The 21,903-nt window shown below is 28.5% G+C and overlaps 2 protein-coding genes across 2 annotated transcripts; both read left to right on the top strand.

Moving 5' to 3' along the window:
* Window positions 1–262: 262 nt before the first annotated feature.
* LOC145741486 (uncharacterized) lies at window positions 263–13,282 on the top strand. The gene is made up of 22 exons (XM_082559080.1): window positions 263–471; window positions 793–963; window positions 1,262–1,322; window positions 1,536–1,686; window positions 2,176–2,297; window positions 3,267–3,463; window positions 3,648–3,733; window positions 4,179–4,328; window positions 4,628–4,750; window positions 5,203–5,359; window positions 5,610–5,677; window positions 5,798–5,930; window positions 6,909–7,101; window positions 7,262–7,474; window positions 7,665–8,919; window positions 9,414–9,556; window positions 9,775–9,936; window positions 10,173–10,274; window positions 10,657–10,761; window positions 11,038–11,137; window positions 11,403–11,578; window positions 11,945–13,282. Exons 1-22 carry the CDS (start codon window positions 446–448, stop codon window positions 12,056–12,058), a joined length of 4,008 nt encoding a protein of 1,335 aa, XP_082415206.1. The 5' UTR covers window positions 263–445; the 3' UTR covers window positions 12,059–13,282.
* Window positions 13,283–13,972: 690 nt separating this feature from the next.
* Window positions 13,973–21,903, top strand: LOC145743973 (endoplasmic reticulum mannosyl-oligosaccharide 1,2-alpha-mannosidase-like). Its single transcript, XM_082562055.1, has 14 exons — window positions 13,973–14,113; window positions 14,267–14,430; window positions 15,177–15,309; window positions 15,784–15,846; window positions 16,479–16,538; window positions 16,769–16,814; window positions 17,389–17,595; window positions 18,031–18,179; window positions 18,537–18,728; window positions 19,060–19,230; window positions 19,628–19,771; window positions 19,987–20,199; window positions 20,500–20,631; window positions 20,805–21,903. The coding sequence occupies exons 1-14, from the start codon at window positions 14,033–14,035 to the stop codon at window positions 21,015–21,017; spliced, it is 1,968 nt and encodes a 655-aa protein (XP_082418181.1). The 5' UTR covers window positions 13,973–14,032; the 3' UTR covers window positions 21,018–21,903.

The raw sequence follows: 21,903 nt of genomic DNA, 5'->3' as shown, positions 1-21,903 counted from the left end.
GGCGTTTTTTTATGATAATATTCAAGCTGAACACTGATTAAAAAAGTTTGATAGTTTTTTATGGTTTTATTTTAATACTTTTCTGCCTGTTTGTAAGTTTATTAGATGTTAAGTCTAAATGTCTGTATATGGGTCATTGCTTAGGTTGATCTTATCAAACAGTTATAGTATTGAAAAGTAATTAGGTTTTATTTAAATTTTAAAATCATATGTTATCTATCTGATTATATCTACTTTATTTTATGTTAAATTTAGATAAAAATAATTTACAATATGTGCTGTATTTTTTGATTATATTAATCAGAAACTTGTCATTGGATATTATACAAATATACTGTAAGAGAAATACCAGCTTTACAAGCCAGATTGCTACGGCTTAGTTGCTTGACTTGGAACTGGTTTACTTAAGAAATGAGGAATCAATTCACTGAAAACTTTTCGTATAATGAATAACTGTAATCAGTTGTTAGAGTAAGTATCTGTGATTAATATTAATAGTTTAAAATAAGACTTGTCACATTGGATTTAAAAAATGTGCGATAATTTAACAATTTCTGTTTTTTTTTTAATTTAAAATAGGCCTTAACCAGTTTTTGATTTTATTTACCCTGACATGTTATGTAATTATTAATCTGCAAAGTTTGAGTAAGTATTGTACTTATTAACTGTTAGCAAAATAGCAGTAGTGGGAATTAAACCCAAAATCATATGTAGTGATTTTTTAGGGCTTAGCATCAGTATAGTATTTTTTTAAAGTTGATTTTAAAGCTGTTATTTTGATAAATAATCCAGAAAAGCCGATATATTAAAAAAAGAACTGGGGACTGGCCGTAATGGATTAGCTGGGGATGGTTCAGAGTCGGGGGAGTTAGTTTCAAATCGAACCTCACTTCAGGATGTTTATCGTCAACTTTTAATAACTAATTTGGAATATGCCTTGGACAAAAAAATCGAACAAGATTTGTAAGTTTGATTTTTGTTAGGATTTTTGTGTTTGTTTGGTACTTTTTAAAAGATATATATATATATAATATATATACCTAAAATACATTTTTAAATCATCATTTTTTATTAAAAATAATATCACATTTATTGTTTAAAAGTTATATTTTTTATCGTTTTTAACTTATTAGGACATTTTTTTAAATTGTAAGTGGTTTTAATTTTTTTGTCAAGCTGTATTCAAAAAAAATTTGATATTTAAATTTTTTTTAATTTTTATTATGTTTTAGTTCTAAAATTTTTTTTAAAAATTGACTAGATGGAATTTTGTTTTCAAAAATCACATCACGGCCCTTCAGCAACAGTCCAAAGACAAATCAGTAAGTAGAGTAATGCAACGCAACAACCTAATTAAAATAATCAATAACATTGCTGTAACTTCAATCCAGTTGTAATCTTCTGCTGAGTGGTGAAAATTAGAAATTCCAAGTTATTTCAATCAACTAATCTTACTAAATCTTTTTGTCATTGAAATCAATATTTTTAAATTTTGTAAAATTATTAAGAACTTTAAAAAAACTTTTATATTTTAGAACACACATAGGTCTGAGGCCCAGTGCCAGCTAACCATATTCCTTGACGCTGCTAGTGGTTTTTATTCTTTACTTTTGGATGATCTTTGTCGAACTTTTCAAGTTAATCTTCCCTGCCGAGTTCCCTCCTCTAAGTTCGTATTTTTAAAAGGTAAATCAAATCTTTATATAATAAAGCTTAGTGGACGATATAAAAAAAATATATATATGGACAAGTTATAGGCCTTTAAAATAAATAAAACTTCTGTTTATGGTGTGCAAGTATACTATCACTAACAAATACTAGTTGCAAGTTTAGATCATATTATGACAATTAAAATGTTGACTGTAAGGTTTTTTTGTTTCTTTATAATATTTCTGATCCGTTAATAAACCCACTCTCTGTCTTAAAAAATTAAGATTTAATTGAAATTCAAGTGTCTGCTTTTTTATTTGTTCAATTTGTTTATTTACAATATTCAAATTTCGCTTTTATTACTCATACCAACTCTTATATTACACACTCTAAAACTACGACAAGTAGACCATTTTATTGTTTCTGTGTTAGTGTTTTTTATAACACTTTGTTTCAGTGTTTTAAAAATGTATTTGTGTGTAACATATAGGCTATTATTATTTTTAAAATATGTGATCAATTTAGGATTAGATTCTGCAAAACAAAATTCTATAACTCAACCGGAGCGACCATCATGTCAATATATGTGTCAGCATTGCTTAGTTCATCTTGGTGACATAGCAAGATACAGAAACCAAATTAATCAGGTACTTTTATACATCGGTTATAACAAGCAAATAAACAACTATTTGGAGGGTAATGTATTTTTTGTAGTTTTCTGTGACTATAATTGCTTATTTGTGTATAAAGGTTTTTATTTTTTGCATATATTTTGTTTGTGAAACAGCTTAAAGCACAATAATGATAAGCTTCCTGCTGTCATGGCAAGAATTAAGCACAATTATAGGTCACATTTAATGATTATTTAAATCCTATAAAGTTCAGAGTTATAATTAAATACTTAAATACATTTTTGCTGTAATATTGTTTTATATATATAAACTTTACTACGTGTTTAAAATGCTTTGCCTATTAACACAGGATTGTTGAAATTGTTTATTTTTTTTATCACTGTCTGGTTTTTGGATTTATTTCTGTTAATGAGGTTATTTGAATTAGTATTTTGTTTTGTCTATTTAATCACATTTAAAGGGTACAATTTTTCAAAACAACCTATCAATAAGGAAAATTAAAGGCACATCATATTTATAAATTGGTTATTTAGGTTTTTGTTTACCATCTAAGTGTATTTATGTTTAGCAGTTTTTTTATGGTACTAATTTTTTTAAATGATAAAAAGTGGTGTCATTATGAAGCTATCAAATTTTACCTATATGAAACATTTTTTTAACCAATATTCATTTTATTCTTTTAAAAAATTCATTTATGTATTATGCATTTTATTGTTTGCGCAGTCTTAAAATATAAATATTTTGTAAGATATTGTTTTGACACTGTTTTAATAAAACCTTGGTTTATATTGAAGCTAATACAAAATTAAATTTTTTGTTTGAACCATTTAAATATTTTTTTTAATAAACATAGCTTTACAAATAGGCTAGTGCATTTTTTAGTTGTTAAGGCTTATTTTTTAATTCATTAAACATTTACCTACCAATAAAAACTAATTATTTCAATTTAAACCAGTTTTATAATAAATACATTTTCTTTTTTAGGCCGAATCCTACTATAGACATGCTGCACAACTAGTACCAAGTGGTGGCCAACCGTACAACCAACTTGCAATATTGGCTGCGGCAAGTGGGGATGTACTAAGCACTGCTTTTTATTATTGCCGAAGTTTAGCGGTAAAGTGTCCTTTTCCAGGATCTGACACAAATTTAAGAAGACAGCTGAGCAAGATTATGGCAGGGTAATAATTTGGAGTTGTCAGTTTTTTTGAGTGACATTTGATAGGTGTAAATATTGTGTTGTTGGCACTTTGGTATTGGCTTCTATGATATTGTAAATCAATTTTTTAACTATAAGTTCTATTTGCTATGCAAAAAAATTGTATTTATTTTTGTTTTTAAATTAATTTTTTTTAATATTTTTAGAGATGAACCCAGACATACGAAAATATCCACAAGTGAAATCGTTAAATTCTCTTTGAAGTTTCATGCTTGTATATATTTAAAAAAAGGTTGGCAAATTTTTTTTTATTGTGAAAATAAAAATATTAATATCTAACAGAAGTTTGTTTTATGAACAATTATTTTTACGGTATGTTTTACTTAAACTTAATAGTTAATCTACCATATGTTTGGTATATTCTACAGATATGTATTTTTTAAAGAAATATGCCAATTAAATAATAAACATAGTGCTTTTTTCATGTTTGCAAATTAAAAAAAAAATTTTATTTGACAAAAAAAATCTACGTACAAATATTGTGATCCAGAATTTTTTAAGCTACTCGACCTAAATTTTGATTCCAAATTAAAATTTCAAATTCCACGAAAATTCCAAATCCAAATTATAATTCCCAATTTCACGAAAATTCCAAATCCAAATTAAAATTCCCAATTCCACGAAAATTCTCTAAATGTTTATCAAATTGGACTTACCTATATTTTTTTATCAAACAGGTGAAAAAGAATTAAAAGGTATGGTAGAGCGACTATCCAATTATGTTCGAGCTCATCTGAAAGCAGGTTCATTGTCGAGACAACAAATAATTCACATGACTTTCCTCAATCTTTTTTCTCTCCTGCACTTGTCACCGAATGGTGTTAACAGTAAGCTATTGCATTTTTAATGAGATACATTTAACAAATCCCCTGGTAAACCACTTAATCGGTACGCAATCAGTTTAATAGACATAGGGTCATTGGGTGCTTGTGTAGTTTTGTCAAGAAAAGGTTAATTAAAATATTAATTTAAAAAATAAAAAATGTTCAAATTTGTATTAAAAAGACTTTAACCCATTTTTATAGGGTATTTTAGTTGTTCTTGTTATGTTTGTATGGTCACCAAACTGTAGCAGCGGATGTTAATATTTTATGTTTTTAAATCACCAATAATATTTGTAATTTAGGTTCTGGCAACCCTATAGACTCAATTGATAAAAAGGACGAAAATGAACAAGAAAAACAACCTCCCAATCAGAATATTATTTTAAGTGACAATTTGCCATGGAGTGCTATTCTTAGTTTCACAAGTAAATAACATTTTTGTAGAGAAAAAATAACATTTTTTAATTGCTAAAAAAAGAATTTGTTTTTCTATATCTGTGTTTTATTGCTAAATTGGTTCAATTAGGGACATTGTTTAAACAAAATTGGGAAGACCTTTAAACTATGTGTAATTGTTTTTTAAAAAAGCACCTTAATTGACATATTTTTACTCGAATATCTATTTTTGTTTTATTATTTACTTTTTGATATTGGAGTATGTTTATTAATAAAGCAAAGGGAATTTTTTTACCTAAAAGGAGTTTCTATAGATAGGATCATGAAAAAAATTGATTTTTTAAAAAAGAAGTCATAAATTGCTACTTTTTAAAAAATTTCTCATATAAAACATGTAAAATTATTATTACATAAAAATATTTAATACTAAAAAGAAAAAACATTTTTGAAAATGTTAAAATATTTTTTTAATTTTTTTTAGTGAATATGCTTGGTGGTTTGCTGGCAAGTGTACCAGCGCATAGCGATGATGTCACAGAATTAGAACACCCAGCTTTACCCGCGATTAAGTTAACACTGGATTGGGTGTCGGCGAATATTTCAGTTCTCCAAAAAACAGAAGTGTCTCAAAACTCTAGGTAAGCATTGTTTTATCATTACTATAAATAATTATGATTTTGTAACTACAAGGCAATTAAATTTTTTGTACCAAGTTTTATTTTAATATTTTAATGAAACCTTTCAATGTACTCTTTATTAAAACCCCATTTTAGGTGGTGATTTAAGATTCTTTTCACTCCGATTTAAAAAATAGTTTATACAGTAAAGCCCTTTATTGAGAACACTTAAAAACAGGTTATTAAATTATCATGTTGTTGTTTTTTAAAGGGTTTGGTGTAGATTTGCGAAAGTTTTAAATGCTCTGGGAAATCAAGATAGATCCAACAATTTTGAAAGTAAGTTTGCTTTGTCTGATTAAAAAACAATAAAAATATTTTAAAGGTAACATGTTTCTGTATTTTAATGTCATTCCTAAAACTTTTTTCAGAAAATTTACAAATTTTTTTGTTAAATAGATCGACCTCTTCCGGAGGACTTAGAGGTGAGAGGATTTGTTGGATTACGTCAACCTCTTTCCAAACTCGACTTTCAAGGAGGAGTAGAAAACTCGATTCCAGATGACATGGAGCACGCATGCAGATCATACAGGTAAGGAGTCAAAAAAGTTTTTTTTTAAGATTTTTAATTTTGCATTAAAACTAAGTTTTAAAAGTGGTTAAGTGTTATAGGATATGTTATTAAATAAAGATACTATTCATGTTGCTTTCATGACATAGTTGGTGCATTTTTTACTCAAATTAAATCATTATATATATTCCACACCATGGTAATTATTAAATTAATCAATTTGGCTAGTAAAACGAAAAAATTGACTAAACTAAATAGAAGTTTCCCATATTTATACTTAAACAAAACATACTTAAAATCCATGTCACAACAAAATACATACAAACTTTCCAAAAAAACATAACACCAAATACAAGAGACAATCAATCTATATTTAACAGTTAGCTTTTTGAATTAGTCACTATTGTTACTTAAAGCTCCCAGTATATTTAAACCTTTTGGCAAACAGATAATACTAATAGGTCAACAATATATATACAAAACTTTGGCTATCAACTTAATAGACTTAGAAACTAATACAATTTAATGGAAACTATTTTAAATTTGTTTATATATTAGATTATGCAATTTTCTTTAATCAAAAATATGTTATATATAAAATCAATTGATAAGAAACCCAATTGTATTAAGTCTTACAAGTTTAAGTATGTACTAATATACTAATTATAGTTATTCTTAGTTTACTCTTTATTTTTGTATAAAATATAGGTAAAAGGTTAAGTTTTTTGACACATATCTGTGCTATATGTTAAGCTTGTTTTGTCACGTTAGTAGTTTTGCTTACTGTTGAGTCATACAGATCAGCGTTTATTTCATTTATATAAAACTTAACTACAAATTTATAAATTATGCTTACTCTGGAAAAATTGTTTGTTTTGAATGAAAATCCTTTTTTATAAGTTAGAAACACCTTATGCTGTGACTAATTATGAAAAAAATAATGATATTTTTTTGTTGTGTATTATTTATTTAAAATTTTTTTTTTTTAATTATTTTTAGACTTTTTCTTCTCGGCTCTCTGATTTCCTCCCACAACTCTGATCTTCTTTGCACCTCTGAGGAGAGCACGGGAACGATGTTTTCCAGCAACGTTGTTCCTTCTCCTCAGCATGGAAGCAGAGTGAACGGAGTGGAGGAAGATGCGGATTTCAATAAAGAGGAAGACGAGGAGCTAGATCGAGAGGTGGAGACGGTTAGTGTATCTTAAATTTTTTAGTGCCTTTTCCCAAGGCTCTATGCAATAAAAGCAGTGGGGATTAAACTTGGGAGCTTATGATGTTAAGACGCGTGTTTTTGTCACTACTTCGAAAATAATCCAAAAAATTGATTTTTTTTTTCAATTTAAAATTTAGGAAATATCAATATCACCACCTAAGCTGAATGGCCGAAGATACAAAGATCTTAGACCCTCTGATTCATCTTCTGGAGGACCAAGAAGGTCTGGTTTAAAGAACAAGGGAGCTCTAAAGATGTCTGATGATTACTCATCAAACACGAGAAAGAAGAACCGTGCTCCTAGAATGCAAAATGTTGCGGTACAAATTAAACCTGACAACAAACTGAAGGTGTGTTAAAAATGTCATGTAAACAAAAATTAAATTTATCTGTATTATTGTAGCCCAAATTTAAAGGGTTTTAGTTAGAGAAGTAACATTTTTATGCAATAAGTTAAGGTTATATAAAAGATACTTTATTTTTATAAAATAAATTTTGGCTTTGTGAGAAATATCTAAAAAACTTTTTCTTTACATTAAGGTTATCAAAGAAGAAGATGGGGCTTACTCTGAGAGCTTTATTCACGGCGAAATGGATTCCGAGAGAGGTAGCAACGAGTCGTCACAAGCTGACAGCACATCGCCCATCAATCAGTCACGCACCGGCCACCGTGTCACATTTGGTGCCACCCAACAACTGTCACCGACACAATATTCCCAAGAAGACACGCCGTCACCTGGGCCTATGCCTTGTGGCTTTGTAGAACCTGTTGGTATGGTAATTCCTGGTTTGCCAATGTATGCTGAGCCTCCCATGCTACAACAACCTTATGGGATGCAGATTGTGTCTCCACAGTTGGGTCCTGTGTATAGACATCCTTCAGGTGCAGGTACCCCACCTGGTAATGCAATGCTTTCGGGTCCCTATGTTCGCCGAGGTGTTGCGACGTACAACTTTAACGCTCCGCAGAATATGATGCAAAGAACACAGATGCAGCAGCTCTCTTACCAACAACAGCTGCAACAACATCAGTCTATGAACACCCCTCCAAATCCCTCCGACCTACCCAAGCCCTCGTTTCAGGGACAAATGTTCCCAAATCAAATGCCGGGAAGTAATTTTCGACCCCCTAATAGCACTCATTTGTCCCCAGTTGATACCATGCCTTCTGACGCTATAAATTCTATGTCCCACCCAAGAGATATTAGCATGTTTCTTAACCAACAGAACCAAGCCCAAAGCCTAAGAACCATATCTCCAAACCAAGACATGAGTCCGCTGCAACGACCTATAGGTCCTGGGCCTAATTTCCAGTTACCTAGTCAAGTTGGTAATAGGCAGAGTCTACCCATGACTGTTTTGCAGCATCTACGCATTCATGAGCGCGCTAAAAATGCTGAAGCGGGAGTCGAACCAACAAACCCTCGATTGGAGAACATAATCCGCAACATGTCGCCAAATTTAATTAACAACCAGCAAAGAACAGGTTTGGATTTCTCCAAGTTTACTGTCAATCAACAACAACAATTTTTTGCACGAATGCAACAAAACAGCAAACAAGGAACACAAGATGGCGACAACTTGCATGGGTTTGACTTGTCAGGTTTATCATCTGAGCACGCTCGTAACTTCTTTCACCCCAATTTTATCGGGCCCTCACCCACCAACCAGGGAGGGGGAAGTAACAACACGTCATCCACATCCTCACCCACACCTGGGGCTCTCCACAATCAACTTCCTTCATCAACTTGTTCACCCCAATCTGGTAGTCGGGCGAATCCTATATTTCCAGCTAGTAAGTTTTTTAAATTAAATTTTATTTATTTTTTAAATTAAGTTTTACTTTCAAAATACAGATTTAATTGTTTACAATACCCTGTGGCATTTATAATTCAGACAGCAGAGATTATTGTCATACTATCGAAAACCATTTCACTAAACAAACTTGCAAGTAAAAACTACATGCCCAAAATGCCCTTTTTTAAATGCCAATTTTTTTCTTTTTTCAAAATCTATATGCCCGAAAATTCCATTTTATTTTTTTTTTATTTTAAGACTTTTTTTTTTAACCCTTTTTTTAATGTAACCCTTTTCTGAAAGATGCCCTCAGGTTTCTAAAAAAATGTTGACTTAGATTTGAGTATTACAGAATGTTAGATTTGAGTATTACAGAATGGTTTTGTAAAAATGTTTATTTGGTCAAATGGTTTTGGGTAATAAGGGCATTTAAGGTAGGGCAGGCAATCTATTGGATATTGTAAAATACTTACCAATTTCATTTTGTTTTAGACTCCATGCTAGGCCATAGCATGTCCTCAATGTTGGATAGTAACAACATGGGAATAGATATGCCAAGAAGACCAAACACATTGATTGGACAACAAAGGCTGCAACAAACTAGCTCTGGGTTTGTTGGATCGCCTGGCCAAAAAGTAACTTTAAAATATTTAAATTTTTTAGAAGATTAGAGTAAAAATTGTTTGTTAAATTACAGCCTACAAAAAATAAAACAATTTTAATTATTAATTTTTTGATTATGCAAAAAGTTAAAATTAAATATTTATGTTTGTTTATTAATGCCAGCTAATGTAATATTAAAAATAATAATAAAATTAACCAGAAAAATGAGTAATTTTTAATTACTTTCTAGCCACTAACACCTGGTTCTTTTCCAAATTTTAATCTTGTAAATAATCCACGTCAGCAACAACAACAGCAGCAGTTAAATGAAGGTTTATTTCAGAGGGATAGTAACCCTTTGCCTTCCAATGTCTCTCCATTCGGCCGATCTTCTGCTCCTAATTCTCAACTGGTAAGCTTGTTTATTTATTTTTTAGTTAATTAAAGGTAATGGTGGAAGGATTGTATGTAGAAATTTAGTTGTGACACTCTAACTGGCAATAACTTTTCGGTTAAATTTGGATATTTTTGATTAACTAAGTCAAATATTTCTTTTAACAGGGTTATTTAATGTTTTTTTTATCTTGATTGTCTTATTTATGTTTTTTAATAAATCTTGTTTTATATCATGTTAAATTTACTCTTTAGGCTGATAGTTTTGGTCAGCTTGGTAAAAATGTAAATCTGAATTCACGCCAATCACCTTCAGAGCTTTACCCAGCTTACACAATGACTCAAAATCGAGTTAAGGTAAATGATCAGTTAATTTTTGCGGATAAACTTGAAACAAATAATAAAAGAGACATTATTATTACTACATAAAGTCCTTGGTTCTACCGCGAATGCTTTTATGCCCTTGAGTAAAGCAATATAAATGGTATAAACTGTTGTTAAGATAAAAAGCAATAAGCAGTTCATAAATCGGCTTATAAGTATCAATATTATCACAACCTGCGTCAAACTTAAGACTGGGTCAAGGTAACAAATGTTACATTATGTTCAGGCCATGAAGTCGACTTTCCCACAACAAGGATATCAATACAAAAAATAAATATTTATCGCAAAACTTTGTTTTGATCCTAGTTTTTTACATTTATTTTTATGTTTTATATTAAATTTCTGGTTGTTTCAGGCAATCTTTAACGACACAATGGTGGGCAATCCTGATAAAATTCCACTTCCACAAAATCACTTAGATTCTTTACATTTAACCAATCCTAGTCAACAGCAATCAAAGGTATATTCCAAAATATAATTTTTTCAACAATGAAATATTCTTAGTTAACCCCCTTTTTACCCTTCTTCATACGAAATGGCTTTAAACTAAATTCTTGTGAAATATAATTTTTAAATATATTTCAGAAATATGAGAAGATACCCTTATATTTATAGTGTATAAATCACAAATTTTTTGGTATTTTTTTATGATTATATATATATACTAAATGGTTTTAAATGAATTTAGACTATTAGTTGTTGTTTTACTTCTGAAAGTATTTTTTTTTGTATTTAGTTTTTCGATTCCTCATTATTAAAAAAGGAAGACAAAGATTCCTACAAACTTTTCCCAGAGCCTGAAAATATCTGGGGTGGATCTCATGGTAATAGGGGAGGTAGGAATCAACTTTACTCTTAATATAATAAGGTTTAATCCTAGGTTTAATTTAACTGCTTTCAGACTAGTACCCTTAAAAAAGGCAATAAAAGAAATATAAATTTAGCTGAGTACAAAATTAGGCTAACAATCAAGTTCAACTCAAGACCGGTTTGCAGTTAGAAATATTACCCTACATTTAGACCATAAAGTTTTCACATTACAGAAAAAAAAAAAAAACTGTTAATAAATAAAATAATAAATATTGCTTTATTTTGACTCAGGTGATGGACTTGGTTTAACAGGGTTGGGTACCATTGGTAGCGAGCGTGCTGCAGCAGCCCAACAAAGCAGCCAGTACTCACCCTGGGGGGGATTTCCTGCCCCCAGTAAAAATACCAAGGAGGGGAGGACCGCTCATCCTCAACAACAACAAAATTACTCTGATGTTAATTTACAGGTATAACTTTTGTCTGTAAACATAGGTTCCTTAAATTATCATTATGCCTGTTTAACATGGTGCTAATAATGAAATGTTCTGGGTTAAGCCAGCAGCATTGTGTAGCAGTAAGAAAACTTGGCATAACTACATTTATAACTACATTATAACTACATGGCATAACTACATTTTGTTAGGGGTTTGATAGTGCTTTCTAGTAAGAAGTTTTAAAAAAGGTTTGTTAAAAATCAATCAGCTGCTAATTTTTAAAAAACAATGAGATTAATAAATGTTCAAGTTATTGGTTAAAGGTTATTTTAGAGTAGGCCATACATTACTTTTAAATACATTTGAAAATTGTTGAGTTTAAAATTAAAATTTTTTTAGCATCAGTCGCTCTGGTCATCTTCGATGGTCCCTTCAGGTCCATCTGCCCTCGAGCAATTAATCTTACAGCAGAAACAACAACATCACGTCACTCGCGATAAGACCCCGCCTTGACATTAATTCAAGCTGTTTCGTCCCTGACCTGTTCTCAAGGTTTTGCGGATTGTGTGTTAAAATATAATGTTTTTGTGAAGAAATTTAAAGAGAGGAGGAGTGTAGAAGATATAAAAAAAGGCTTATTTACTCTTTTAATGCCTGACATTGTGTGTTGTGTGCGATTTCGTAGTTCAACCAAAGACTGTATCTAATGCTAACTCGCTTGGCTAGATCACTATTGTAAATATATACCAGCTTGCGATATGTATCTAAACGATATCATAGACTTTCTGTGTAAGCTACAGCTGATAGTTTTTTAGACTGCACAGCATATTCCACTGGAGTATTTATTATCCGTCCATGCAAACTACAAAATGCGGATTTGTTTTATTTTTTCTGTGTGTTACAATGCTTGGTTCTTTCATGTTCACGGTACAAAGAACAAAGATATTTTTTGTGGGGGTGTTTTGAGGGTTTGTTATAAGCTTTACAAGAAATGGACTATGTTTTTAGTAGATATTTACATAAATTTGAAACCTGTTTAGTGTAGTTGTAAAAAACTAGAAATCTATTGTAAATTAAAATATAAAAGTTGTGGAATTGAAAAATGTTAATTTGGTGTAAAACCTGATAATTTGTAATTTTTTAAAGCATATAGCTCTTTAGACACAACTAAATTTTTTTAAGTGATAAAAATTAATCGATATTTTCAAGTATGTATGCTGTAAATATTTAACAATTTTATAAGGGGGTTCAATTGTACACGAATTGGTCCTGGTAATTTTTTCACCTTTTTCCTTGATTTTTTTATTCACCAATTTTCTGTGTTAGTTTTTATTAAAATTTTTCTAGTTTTAAGTGGTAGGGGATACTTTAAAATTAAGTTTAATTTCAATTTTGGTTTTAAAACACAACCTATATAATATTCTAAAAAATAAGTTTATCAGATAACATTCTCTTTTTCAAAATAACTTTTACAGTTCCTAATTACTGGCTGTACAAATTTATGCAGTTGTTCGAAATAAAAGTGATTTTTAATTTTTATTAAATTTCTTACTTTGAAGTGATTTTTGTTCCTCATATTCTTACAGTCCAAGTTCTGGTTAACAAACTGTTAAATAAACTTTGTTATTCTTTCAACTGTAATAGCTTTTCGTTCATATTACTTTCGCATTGCTTCTTCTTTTGTTTGTATAATTTTTGCTTGTGACAAAAGTACATTAAACTTCTCTCAGTGAATGGACAAGGGCTTTTCTTTGTTTTTAATTTAGAATTTAATTAAATTTTTTAATAAGAATAATTTAATGTTTCAATTAAAGTAAAAAAAATAAGAATAATTTAATGTTTCATTAAAAGTAATTAATGCCCATTATAAATTTTATCATACATTTTAAATAGCAGTCTATTAACATTAAACTTCTTTTACTGAATGTGTAAAAATTTGTCTTTTTTTAAGTTTAGGATTTAATCATAATATGGCAAAATGTGAAAAATGTTTTAATTAGTTGTTTTTTAACCGGAGATTACTATTGCCTGATTTTTCACCTGCAAATTAGGATCTTTTAGGGGATGATGTAACATTGCAACAGTTGGTATCAAACTTAGGACTGCTGCTGGTTATAGTAATTTATTATGTTTTAGTAGTTATTTGCAGGTAAGCTTGAAAAGCTACCTATTATAGCAAACATGAAATAGAAAATGTTACATATAAATTAAATTTCATGTTTAGATAAATTAGGCATGTTTCTAGTAGTTATATTAAATTTGTCATTAAATTACATTCTCTATAGTGTTTTTAACTTTTTTAAAAGTTCTCTACCGAGGATAAACGAACAAACAATGCGTATCCAAGATAGTATGCGCAATCAGTATCCTATATCTTACGTTTTGAGTTTGTTTGTGTTTTGATTACGTTGTTATTTTAATTCCGCATACTACGTACGATTTTGAAGCAATTTAAATTATTAAATAGGTCAAAATACACAATTTGAAATGTACGGGACACGGGATTATACTTCTCTGGAGCTAGGTGCTGATAAAGGAAAGCACAGTGGTTCAACATCAATTTTTAGAGTAAGAAATATGAAAATATGATATTTATCAATTAACTAATAATTTTGTGTAATTTTTATAATTTTAAAGAAATTATTTTTATGTAAAATAAGGCAATAGTTCATCTTAATGTATATAACTAATTTAAATATAGTAAATATGTATCTATTCTAGAAATGGAAGCAAATGACCTCTTTTCAAAAAAGAATTATTTTATTTTTATTGATCCTCACAACCATATGTGGATTTGTGTTTTTTTCCCAAAATGAAAGACATATTCCTGATGCTCCTAAAAGTATTAATATTAAAAAGAACGAATTAAAACCAAAACCAAAAATGTAAGTTTTACAACTAAAATAGTAAATAAAAATCAATTTTTGTTTGTGCTTACTATATATACATATACGGCAGCGTCGTGTAGTGGTAAGAACACTTGCTACACCACACATGAGGTCGTGAGTTCAATCCCTACTGATCTCATGCTGTACTGGGCAATTATAGTCTATAATATTCCAAACTGCCACAGGCAACTCGAGACTGGGTTGAAGTAACTGATGTTACTCTATATTTAAGTCGCGCATTCGACTTTCCCACATCGAGGATAAAGATATATACAAAAAAATATATATGTTAAATCTTTTTTTTTAATTTTTTAAAAATGTTTTTATATGTAATTATTTAACTTAATGTACCTAAAATCTAGCATAGGAATTAGTTTCTTGCATTTTTTTGTTTGTCAACAAAATAGACTTTGACCCTTGCCCATTATTTAATCTGCCTGTTCTAATACCTCTGTACTAAGCATATTTCATAATATGCTGTCTACAGATACTATAATTGGTTATCTAGTTATGTTTTAATATTGTTGACTATTGACGCTTGAATTTATATATATAGTTTCATATTTTTGCTATCCACAATTTAATTTTTTTTTAAATATATTGCCTATAGTATAGATATTTTATTTTGTACAAAAAAAATATTTGAAAGTAATTAAGAAAAATATTTTTATTTGTTAAAGTTATGGTGATTACTCTAACCTTCAAAAAAATGATTTTAAATTTTTTTCCAAAAATAAATTTAGAGAAAATGAAGATGAGGATTTCGAAAACTTGGATGGAGATCCTCCGAGGGATTCCATGGATCGACTGGATGTGGACAAAAGAAAAGCTCTTAATGATCTTCAGAAAAAAATAGAAGGGGATATAAATGCTTTGGTTTGTTTATTTTATTATTTTTAATTTTTTGTTATTTATTTAGTTATTTTAAATTAGTTAAGTGCTCAGCTATGGACTGCATTTTTAATTACATAACCAACCTGTTACTATTGAATTTATTTTAGTAATGTGGTCGCAACAAAATATTTCTTGTAGAATATTATGTGTGCACTATAAGCAGTAGTTTTGTTATTTTGAAAGCTCATAAATATATTAACTGATATTATAGTTTTTTTGTGCTATTATATAGGTGTAAATAATGCATGCTGTTATTATATAAGTATTCTTTATACTTCATTAATAGATTATAAATTTATATTTTTATGTTTATATATATAACCAGAAATATTTAGGATTTAAAAAAATGCTCAAGAGTTGCTTGTATTTTGTATGTTAAGACAATAAAGAATGCTAAGCATAGCTAAACGAATTGGAATTTTTGTAGTAAATTAATTATGATTTCTTTATTATTAGCAAAGACCTATCAAGAGAGGAAATCCTAAATTAATTCATCGCCTAGGAAAAGAAGATAAAGAGGTAAGATTAAGGTTTACGTGTATTGTGTGAATATTCAGATATTTAAAACAGGTACAAAAACGTCAGTGTTCCATTGATAAACACACATTTTAAGTATTTTAATTAAAATTACTAGTCGACAGATCACCTAACAGTCGGGATTAATATTTGCCAGCAATAATTTTCCTGCGCACTATAAACGACAGTTTTATTTATTCTGTTGTCTATAAATTGGACATATGTATATATTCATACATATATATCACCTCCATTATATATCGATTAATAAAGTAAATAAATCACACTGTTATCGTTAAAAAAAATCATTGTTAAAAAAACCCTCTTTAACCGGCAGTGTGGTGTAGTGGTAAGAACTCTTGCTACACCACACATGAGGTCGTGGGTTCAATTCCCACTGATCTCATGCTGTAGCGCCCTTGAGTAAGGCGCTATAAGCGGTATGAACTCCTGCTGAGCCAGCACTTAATCAGCAGCATAATTACCGGGCAATTATAGTCTCTATAATATCCCAAACTGCCACAAGCAACTCGAGACTAGGTCGGAGTAACTGATGTTACTCTATGTTTACACATCGAGGATAAAGATATATACAAAAAAAAAAAAAAAAAAAAACTAATTTTTTAATTTCTTAGGGTGAAAATAAAAAACCAGACCAGCCTCATGATTTTGAAGATATAGAGCCTGTTGAAGTGGTAAGAAATAAATTCTTAAATTATATTTTTTTCGGATCAATATTAAATTTCTTGGTAAATTCTATGACCAATGCATTATGGACCTTACTAAGTCTATTTTCAGATAGTGTTTAATAATTGATGGGGTTTATAACCTTTTAGTATTGCATTAAAAGTTGAAAAAATAGGCTTAATGTAGTTATTTAAACAGTTTTGGATTATTTGATTTGCTATTTTAAAATATTTTTTAGATTAAGAAACCTGTTAAGATTGAAAAGGTGATACCTCCAGCTCCAGGTATTTAAAAAAACTTGTTTTATTGTATTTTTTACCACTATAAAACTCATGAAAATTAAAAGAAAAATTAATTCCTTATAAAAGAAACTAGTTGTACAATACAATTAACTGAGTTTGTTTAGCTTACAGTTAAAAAATAACATAATTAAATTTTAAAATTAGTTTGTTAAATTTCTTGGATTCTTTGTCGTTCACAGTTTTCATACAAACTTGTTACCTTTACAGTCCTCACCAAATTTTTTATTACTTTTTTTTATTTCTTAATAATATATTTATGTACTTTAATCTAACTTTTTTAATATTCTGTTCTGATCAATATATATTTAATAACAGGTTATTATTTTTTATATTAGCAATACATAATACATATTGTTTTTATTATTTTTACGGTTTTCTCATCTTTTTTTATAATTTTAAATTTTTTAAAGGACTGTAAAAAAAAGTGATTAAATTATTTAACTAATTATTGTATACAATTTTTAAATATATTTAAATAAATATACAATATTGGTTAAAATTTAATACACGGCAAAAAATATTTATATATATATACATCTTTTTTTTCCATTTACAGCTTTCAAAATACTACAACAAGGTCCCAACAATGAAAGACAGAACTTTATAGTTGATATGTTTAAACATGCTTGGAAGGGGTACAAGAGTAGTGGTTGGGGACACGATCACGTACATCCAATTTCTCATAAATACGATGATTGGTTTGGCTTGGCTCTTACTTTGCTTGATGGGCTAGATACTATGTATGTTATGGGGCTTGAGGAAGGTAGATTAAAAAAAAAAAATTTAATATTTTTATTTTGATAAACTTGTATTTTGTATAAGGAACCTGTATATATATATATCCAATATAAAGGCCTTGAAATAATAATTAAAATGCAGTCGACGAGTAAATATAAATTTGTTGTTTAAACTTTGTAACGTATTAAAAGATTAATTTTAGTTTTTTAGGATTAAGCATAATTAATTCTAGATTTTCAAATTTTTTTTAGATTTTTTAAGTTTTTTACAAACAAGTTTATCTTAATTAAAATAATTGATTTGTTAGTAAACTGCTTAAGGTTAATTGATTTTCGAGATTCTTAAATAGTTATTTGTGCTGTTCAGCTTTAGATTAATTTTAATCATTTTTGTTAACACCTTTACTTATTTTTTTATTAACCATTTTGCATTATAACCAACTTTCAAATTTACTTTGTAGAATATAACGAAGCAAGGCATTATGTGGCATCGGAATTAAGTTTTGACAAAAACGTCGACGTCAACTTATTTGAATGTTCAATAAGAGTGTTAGGTGCAATGCTCAGTGCTTATCACTTGACTGATGACAATATATACAAGGAAAAGGCCGTAAGTTTTTATTTACTCTGCTTTTTGTAATATAGTACTTGTGTCCATAAAAAGATGAAATGTATTGTATTGTAGTATGTTTATTAAAATAAATGTCCTTGGTATTTTTGTAGGTATTATTAGGAAATACTAGTCAATAGCCTGCCCTACAGTTTAATTTTAATTGTCAACTTATATTTTATTGCAATAATTTACCCACACATCAAAAACAACAGTTTATATTATTTTAAAGGCCTATAAAATGGACTTACATATATATATATATAGACATTTTTCACTATGCTTCACTATATAGATTAAAATGAAAATTTTTTTAATTTTTTTTTATTTAAATTATTGGAATCAAATTTTATTTAGTTGGACATTGGAAACCGGCTACTTCCAGCAATGACACGCTCGGTGACTGCGGTTCCCTATTCTGACGTTAATTTGAGAACTGGTAACGTTCATGCACCGAAATGGGGACCGGACAGCACCGTTTCAGAAGTTACCACCATTCAGTTGGAATTTAGAGATTTGTCATTTTTGTCTGGAAATGCAAAATATAAAGTAAGGCAATCATTAAATTGTTTTTTAATCCAAAAAAAAACAATGTTATAAAAAAACCTTTGTTAGGAATAATCTTAAGATAGTTTTTTAAACTTAGGTCAGTTTTTAGCTGCCTGTGCTACTTTTCTAACATTTTCTTAGTAACTTATCAGTAGGTGTTGACCTGATGATAATGTTTGTTCAGTTTTTTGCAAATTGTATTTTGGGAAAGTTTAATAGTTTTAAAATCGCTAGCTCATGCCAATGCATAAAAAATACAAAAAATAACAATATATATATTTTTTTAACATTTTTTTGTAATCAATTTTTCAAATCATTATTTATTTTTTAGGATGCAGTGGACAGGGTGTCTACCCATGTGGCGGGGTTAAGTGGAAAGAAAGGGGGTTTGGTACCCATGTGGATTAATGCCAACACTGGGTTATTTAGACCCGGAGGTACACTGACTGTGGGTGCAAGAGCGGATAGTTATTATGAGTATTTGTTAAAACAATGGGTTCAGGTTAGATCTTTTTTTATTATATTGTCTTTAAAACACTGTGATAGTAGTTTAAACAAAATTTTTTTATGTAATTTTATATAGTTTTTTATAGTTACATATACTCAAATCAATTTTTTTTTAAATTGTTTTTTTTTTATCATCATAAGGTTGGTTATAAACCTAATAGGGAAGGTGTGCAATATTTTTGATGTGCTTGCTATATTTTTATATGCGTAGTAGACAATTTACAGGCCTTTAAATAAAAACTGCAAGTAAATCAGGACAATATAATATGTATTGCGAAAATTTAAGGAAATGCAACCTTTGGAATAGTTTTAATTAGTTATTTTTAATAACAATTTAGTAGTTTATCTTATTTTAAAGAACTTTAAATTTTTTTTTAATTTAAATATTGTAGACTGGCCAAACGGAGCCACATTTACTGGACAACTACCTGGAGGCAGTTGCAGGAATACAAAGATATTTAGTCGGAAAATCCCAACCCAATGGGTACACATATGTGGGTGAATTAATAAGCGGGGTCACACCCAGTCCCAAGATGGTAAATATTTTTACAAATAATTAAAGATATAAAACATATTTTTCTGTTTATAAATAACTTAAAATTTTTTATTTACTTTTTTTGTTATGAATATTATTTATTAAGCAAGATATTTTTTAACTTACTTAAGTTTCTTAATTTATTATTGAATTTATTTTAAAATTACTGTACTTTGCAATCTTATTAATTTGTTAATACTACAAAATATTGTTTAGGATCATTTAGTTTGTTTCTTGCCTGGTACTTTGGCACTCGGCTCTACTTTATTTGCTCAATCTCACCCTAAAGAAGCTGCATCACATATGGCTTTAGCCAAAGACTTGTGTGCAACTTGCTATCAAATGTATGCTAACAATCCAACCAAGTTAAGTGCTGAAATCACTTATTTCAATTTGGATCAGTCTAAAACGAATGACTTTATTATTAAGGTAATATTGGGTTTAGGTGTAAAAGTCAATAAATTGTTTTTTTTTTTTATAATAAAGTATGTTATTTGATATTTAATGTTAAAGTAGGAGACTATTAAATAAAATTTTAAACATTGTGGATTATTTATTGTAACATTCATAAAAATAAAAATTTCTAATATCTGTTTAAAACATTGAAATTTATAAGAGTATATTAGACTATATTGTTAAAGTATAACAAATGCTATTTAAAAATAGCTATAAATTAGTAAAAAGGTATTGTTATTATTTTATGTATCATAACAAATTAAATTTAAACAGCCACTAGATCGTCATAACCTGTTAAGACCCGAAACAGTTGAATCTTTATTTTATCTATGGAGGTTAACAAAAGATCAGAAATATAGAGATTGGGGTTGGGAGATAGCTCGAGCTTTTGAGAAATATACAAAGGTTAGTTTATTAAATTTATTGAATTAATAAATTTCATTGCAATATGAATATTTTTTTAAAGGTTTAATGTTTGTAAAAAAATTTAAATCTGTTTAGTGGTTATTTAAATGTTGTTGATATTTTTTAAAAAAATTTTAATTTTGAGATTTTAATATTTACCATAAAATTTCTAGATATCAGGTGGGGGTTATACTTCAATTCGCAACGTTATGGACCCAAATAATACGACCCCATTCGACAAAATGGAGTCGTTTTTCCTAGGCGAAACTTTAAAATATTTATATTTACTTTTTTCGGATGATGACAATTTGCTTTCCACTGATAAGTGGGTTTTTAACACTGAGGCTCATCCTTTTCCGATAAGAACTTCTGCTGCTGTGTCCTAAAGTTATATTTAAACTCATTTTTCAAGAAAATAAATGAGTGATAAAAATATCTGAAATCTAAAAAAATATCCAAAATTTTTGGAAAAAAAAATTTTGGATTGGTTAAGTTAAAAAAGAAACAAGATAAATAGTTTGGATAATAAATGGTACAGTAAATTTTTTGCGTTTTTCAGGTAGTTTGTTTTATTATTTTTAATTTTTTTCTTTGATTTAGTTGTACAGCATTTGTTAATTGAAATGTAATTTTGTTAATTGCTGCAAATTATTGTACACAAATGCTGTATGTCTATAACCCAACATGCAAATAGTGTTAATTCTAACCTTTATGCTGAGATTTTTAGTTAGAAAGGCTTAATAATTTACACTGCTGTTTTGTTAAATTCTCGTAACTGAGATAAAAGTCTCATATAAGAATGTTTTTTTTTTTCATATCATTTGATAGGCTGCTTTATAAATGCATTAACTAGGCTAAACTTTTCAAATATAGTATAAACTATTTTAAAAAGTTGTAAAAATATTGAAATTTAATTTTTCATTGTAATGAATACTTGATAATTGCTGCTATTTTTGCCTAATAGTTTAAAAATATAAAATGATTTTCCTCTTCAAAATGTATTCATTTAGAATTATAGTTTTTTTAGGTTAATGGTACATTTCGTAATGTAATGAGTAATGCTAAAACTTTGATAAAGGGTTTAAAGAATGGGTTTAAAATCAAACATTGGTCCTCTTTTTTAGTTAATTCCCCTTTTTCTTGTTTTCTAATATTAAATTTCATTTTATTAAGTTTAATTGTTTACCCATTTATTATTTTTCTTAAAATTATTGCTATATTACATTCCTAATATTTGTTGATATTTTTAACATAAATTTATTGTTGTGTTTG

The sequence above is a fragment of the Corella eumyota genome, chromosome 2, assembly GCF_963082875.1.
Source record: "Corella eumyota chromosome 2, kaCorEumy4.1, whole genome shotgun sequence".
NCBI lineage: Eukaryota > Metazoa > Chordata > Ascidiacea > Phlebobranchia > Corellidae > Corella > Corella eumyota.
Note: the sequence above shows the minus strand (reverse complement) of the source record. Positions and strands in the feature narration are given on the sequence as shown.